General features: G+C 51.8%; 1 protein-coding gene across 1 annotated transcript; it reads left to right on the forward strand.

The window, feature by feature from the left end:
• Positions 1-1476: 1476 nt before the first annotated feature.
• On the forward strand, positions 1477-3066 carry LOC136474437 (putative GEM-like protein 8). The gene is made up of 3 exons (XM_066472016.1): positions 1477-1892; positions 2024-2122; positions 2246-3066. The coding sequence occupies exons 1-3, from the start codon at positions 1727-1729 to the stop codon at positions 2707-2709; spliced, it is 729 nt and encodes a 242-aa protein (XP_066328113.1). The 5' UTR covers positions 1477-1726; the 3' UTR covers positions 2710-3066.
• Positions 3067-4706: the final 1640 nt, after the last annotated feature.

Here is a 4706-nt window from a genome sequence, read left to right on the forward strand (position 1 = left end):
GTACCTGTCAAGATCGGAAGATGGCTGAGCTCGCCGGAGCCGCCTCCTCCTCCGTCTTGGTGCTTCACAGCACCATTGCCATCATCGTCGTGGCCCCGCACGCTGGAACTAGTAGGCACTGCTTCTGGGAGGGGGTGGGTCGACGCGCATCCGCCGCGTCCTTGGCCGGAGCGCTGCCTCCGCTCCCGCTATGCCTACCGCCGAGCCTGAGGGGCCCCTCCTGGCAGGCGACGGCGGCGGCTCCTCCTGGCAGGCAGTGGAGACGGCGATGACCCAGAGCCGGCGAGCCGCTGCCGCCGGGTTCTACGCAAGCGACCTTCCTCTTCTGCCGCCACCGCTGTTTGTGCTGAGAGATCTTAGCTTCACCAGTGTAAAAAAGTGTTGAGGGCGAGAGAGATAGGAGAGGAGATATGGCAGTCTACCTCGCCGGGCCGCTGCGCCGTCCGCCCGCACTGCCCGAGCGGGAAAACGAATGGAAAAGCGAGGACTGGGAGAGGTCGGGCGGCTCACCTGTCGCAGTCGACAGGACGACAGTGGACTGGGGAGATGGAACTGAGGGGTGCGCGGGCCCGTTTGGCCGGGCTCCTGCGGCTTCGGTCCTACACTGTAGCGACACTGTAGCCGGAGCCGCGGGAGCCAGGAAATCGAGCTTCTCCGGCTCCGGTAAACAGTGCCACGTGTCAGTGAGAGAGGGGAGGAGGAAAAAGAAAAACGGCTCCGATGAACAGTGTTGCTACCTGTGGTTTGCATCGCGAAGGAGGAGCAGCCCCCAAGCGGCAAGTGACGCTGAGCAGCAGGCCCTCCGCTGCCTGCTACCTATGGGACTGCGCTGGCAGTGGCGTGAGGTTGGTCCGCATCGCACACCACCGCACCCCGCGCACGTGCCTAGCAGGCTCGGCAAAAGGCAGATTTTTCAGGCGCCACTGCTGCTGGGACCGGAGCCGTCAACCAATCCCTGATTGACAACGAGCTAGGCTGGTCAATCTCCGAGCGACAACGGCAAATGTGCGCAGGTCCTCTGACCGGCACCACAGAGACCCCTGTAGCGCTGGTGGCCAGGCCCATTGCGCCACCGCTGGATCCAAATCCAACCGCCGGCATTCATTTCGATGACGCGGCCACGCTGAGGCCGGGCCGGCTCCTGCTGTTCTCTTGTTTTAAAAATTGGAACTTTTATGCAGGAAATAATAATTTATCAGAACTTTGTTACCGCCGGAACTAATTTCAAATGCGTGCGGATGCATCGAAGGGCATAAATTCCATATGCTCTTACTCTAAACGAGCTCGACAAATACATGACTTTCAGAAAAGCGCCATGAATACAAAAATACTACTAGCAGCAAAAAAAGCTAGGAGGCCCCCTCGTCAGTGGTCTCGCAAATTAGGTAGCCACGACGCACCGAGCTTTTTCTGTCGCGCGGCCGGGCTTTTTATCATGATGAAGAGATGAGGACTGTTGCATCTATTCCCAATTCCAAAGTGCTGAGCCGGAGGTGGCCACCGAGGCTGTTTGGATCTTTCTGGGGAAGATAGCCACAAACGCTATAAAAGAAGCTCTCCCCCTTCTCATTTGGGGCCTGAGCAACCCGCAACCACCGCACCGCACGTTAGGTACCGACCGAGAGAGAGGCAGGCAAGAACCGAGCAAATCAGGGGCAGCTAGCTTCCTCTGCCAATTCTTGGTCTTCGTCTTCGTGTTCGCGCGCGGTGTAAAGACGACTCGGCGATGGAGGGGTCGGCAACGACGGCGGCGACTGAGGGCCATGTGGTTGGGATCCCGGTGAGCACCAGGGCTTATGGCATCGAGGAGCCCGACTTCCCGGCGGAGGAGACACAGACGCCCGACCGTGGAGAATTCCCGAGCTCCTTCCAGTACAGCAGCCATAGCCATGGTGAGAGCCTCACCCCTGTTCTTGATTTGTCTGCTAGAGTCAAGTTCACTACTGCATGGTGGTTGGTGGGGAAGAAACCAAGAAAATCGAAGCGTGTTGCTGATCGAGCTATTTTTCACCTTTTCATTCAGATGCTACCAGCTCAACGACACCGACCACCGATCGGCCGACGAGCAATCAACACGCTGCCAGCAGGAAGGGAGACAAGATTCATGGAATCAAAGAGCACGGTACTTACTTTTCCATGCTGGACTGGAACAATTCTAATCAAGGCTGTGTGGAAGGAAGAATAAAGTCGATGCTTTCTTCTTGGCCACGGAAGTAGACTGAAGTCGTTGCTTGCTCTGATGCAGTGACCATGGGGCCAAAGCTCTCGGAGACGGTGAAGGGGAAGCTCTCGCTGGCCACCAAGATCCTCCAGGCCGGCGGCGTGGAGAAGATGTTCCGGCAGTGGTTCTCCGTGGACAAGAACGAGAAGCTGCTGCGGGCGTCGCAGTGCTACCTGTCGACGACGGCGGGGCCCATCGCCGGGATGCTGTTCGTCTCCACGGCGCGGGTGGCGTTCCGCAGCGACCGGTCGCTGGTGGTGTCCACCCCGCGCGGGGACAGGGCCGGGCGCGCGCCGTACAAGGTGACCATCCCGCTGTGGAAGGTGAAGTGCGTGCGGCCCAGCGAGAACAAGCACCGGCCGGAGCAGAAGTACGTGCACCTCGCCACCAACGACGGCTTCGAGTTCTGGTTCATGGGCTTCGTCTCCTACAACAAGTCGCTGCACCACCTGGAGCGCGCCGTCGCGTACGCCCAGCAGGCGCAATGACGGCGGGCGCCGGCCGGCGCACTGGTCGCTGATGGGGGTAGTAGTTTCTTCATGTGCGCGCCGTGCGTGTCTTGGTTTGTACGTGTAGGTGGGCTAGTTGGTTTCTGGCTGTGTATGTGTAGGCTGCAACACGTCGTTGTACATCTTGGGGGATCGGTTGCCTCGTGGACTACGAATTGGCTGGTTACCCGGTTGGTTTTAGAGGCGATCGATCAGGGCATGTGGTCTTTTTGGGGTTGGAGAAGAGGAAAATTCATGGATTTGGAACAGAAAATGGCTGTGTGGAAATGGCAAAACTGCCATCAATATCCATTCTTTTCTAAAGGAAAAAGATGTGCCGAAAGGGTATTCAGTATTCACACCACAGGGCCTATCCAAATTTCTTCTTCTTTTCAGGGTGTAGCTCTGCATAGTGTGAACGCAACGATTTCGTAAGTGTAATCCCGTGTTCGGTTCAAAAAATAGTTCAAAAAGTGCTACAGTACCTGTCACATCGAATCTTGCGATACATGCATGGAGCATTAAATATAGATGAAAAAAAAACTAATTGCACAGTTTGGTTGGAAATCGCGAGACGAACGTTTTGAGCCTAATTAGTCCATGATTGAATACTATTTGTCAAATAAAAACAAAAGTGCTACAGTACCCAAATTCCAACTTTCCCTCCGACTAAACACAACCTAAATTGATGTGCAGGATGATACGAGGTCGACGTCAATTTCGTAAGTGTAAATTGATGTGCAGGATGATACGAGATCGATGTGTAGCTACGTTTTCTTATCGCTTTGATTGAGGAGATGTCTGAAGAATTCCGACATTAAGCGTGTTCACAACATTTATTACTGTCCAACAAGTACTAGCACTCGGGTGCTACATCTGATTGAACGATTGAATTCAGTTAACTGCTTTTTGCACAAATCAAGTCTCAAACAACTGAATTCAATTCGCTGGTTTCTTACAGAATCTAGTCTTATTCAATCAGGTCCCGGCATAACTGCACTGATGTAACACACAGAAAATCAGAACCATCGCAATTTTCTGACTGAAAGGTAGCATATATCTGAATGATAGAGACTGGAATTCAGGCCACGTTTAGATTGAAAGTTTTTTCAACCTGATGAATAGTACCACTTTCGTCTTATTTGACAAATATTGTCCAATCGTGGACTAACTAGGCTCAAAAGATTTATCTCGTGATTTCCAACTAAACTGTGTAATTAGTTATTTTTTTACCTACATTTAATACTCCATACAAACGGCTAAAAATTGATGTGATGGAGAGAGAGTGAAAAAAACTTAGAATTTTGAAGAGAACTAAACAAGGCCTCAGTTCGCTGTTTTTGTACAGACCACAGAAACTACACAAAAACCAGACTGAAAGAAATTCAGTGGTTCTCACAATATCATGTCTTATTCAGTCAGGTGTAGGGATGAAAACGGTATGGAAATATTCCGAACCAACCGCTTTTGTTTTCTATATTATGATACCGTTTTCTATATTATGATATCGTTTCCAAATTTTACCAAACATAAAAATTTGTCATTTTCAATTGGTTTCGCAACCATTTTCAACTATTTTTTATACTCTTTAATTGCTAAAATGTAGAAATATCCCGAACCGACCGTTTTCGTTTTCTATATTGTAATACCGTTTTCGACCGTTTCCGACCGTTTAGCAATGTCCAGCTTGGTTATTAGCTAAAGAGGAGAAAGACCATCACGCGGGACGAGTGGACGACCACAATTCAGACACACAGAAAAGCAAGAACCATATCCCTCCGACCTGCCTAACCGATTACCTTGCGAACTAAGATTACCTGCCAAACCGTTCGTGCATGAGGGCCGCACCTTCACCTCGGATGAGGCCAAGTCCGAGGCAGTCTTCGACTACTACAATGCTCTTCTGGGAACACGGTTCCATCGTCTCCACTGGATTGATCTAGATCGCCTTGACTTGCCAAGGCTGGATCTACAGGAGTTGGCTGTGCCGTTCACGG

Source organism: Miscanthus floridulus, chromosome 8 (assembly GCF_019320115.1).
Source record: "Miscanthus floridulus cultivar M001 chromosome 8, ASM1932011v1, whole genome shotgun sequence".
Lineage (NCBI taxonomy): Eukaryota > Viridiplantae > Streptophyta > Magnoliopsida > Poales > Poaceae > Miscanthus > Miscanthus floridulus.

Bases quoted from the DNA above. Each gene is read 5' to 3' on its own strand.
- LOC136474437 (XM_066472016.1), top strand. From the start codon at position 1,727: ATGGAGGGGTCGGCAACGACGGCGGCGACTGAGGGCCATGTGGTTGGG. The intron at 1,893-2,023 runs GTGAGAGCCTCA...CTTTTCATTCAG, and splicing joins GTACAGCAGCCATAGCCATG to ATGCTACCAGCTCAACGACA. The intron at 2,123-2,245 runs GTACTTACTTTT...GCTCTGATGCAG, and splicing joins TCATGGAATCAAAGAGCACG to TGACCATGGGGCCAAAGCTC.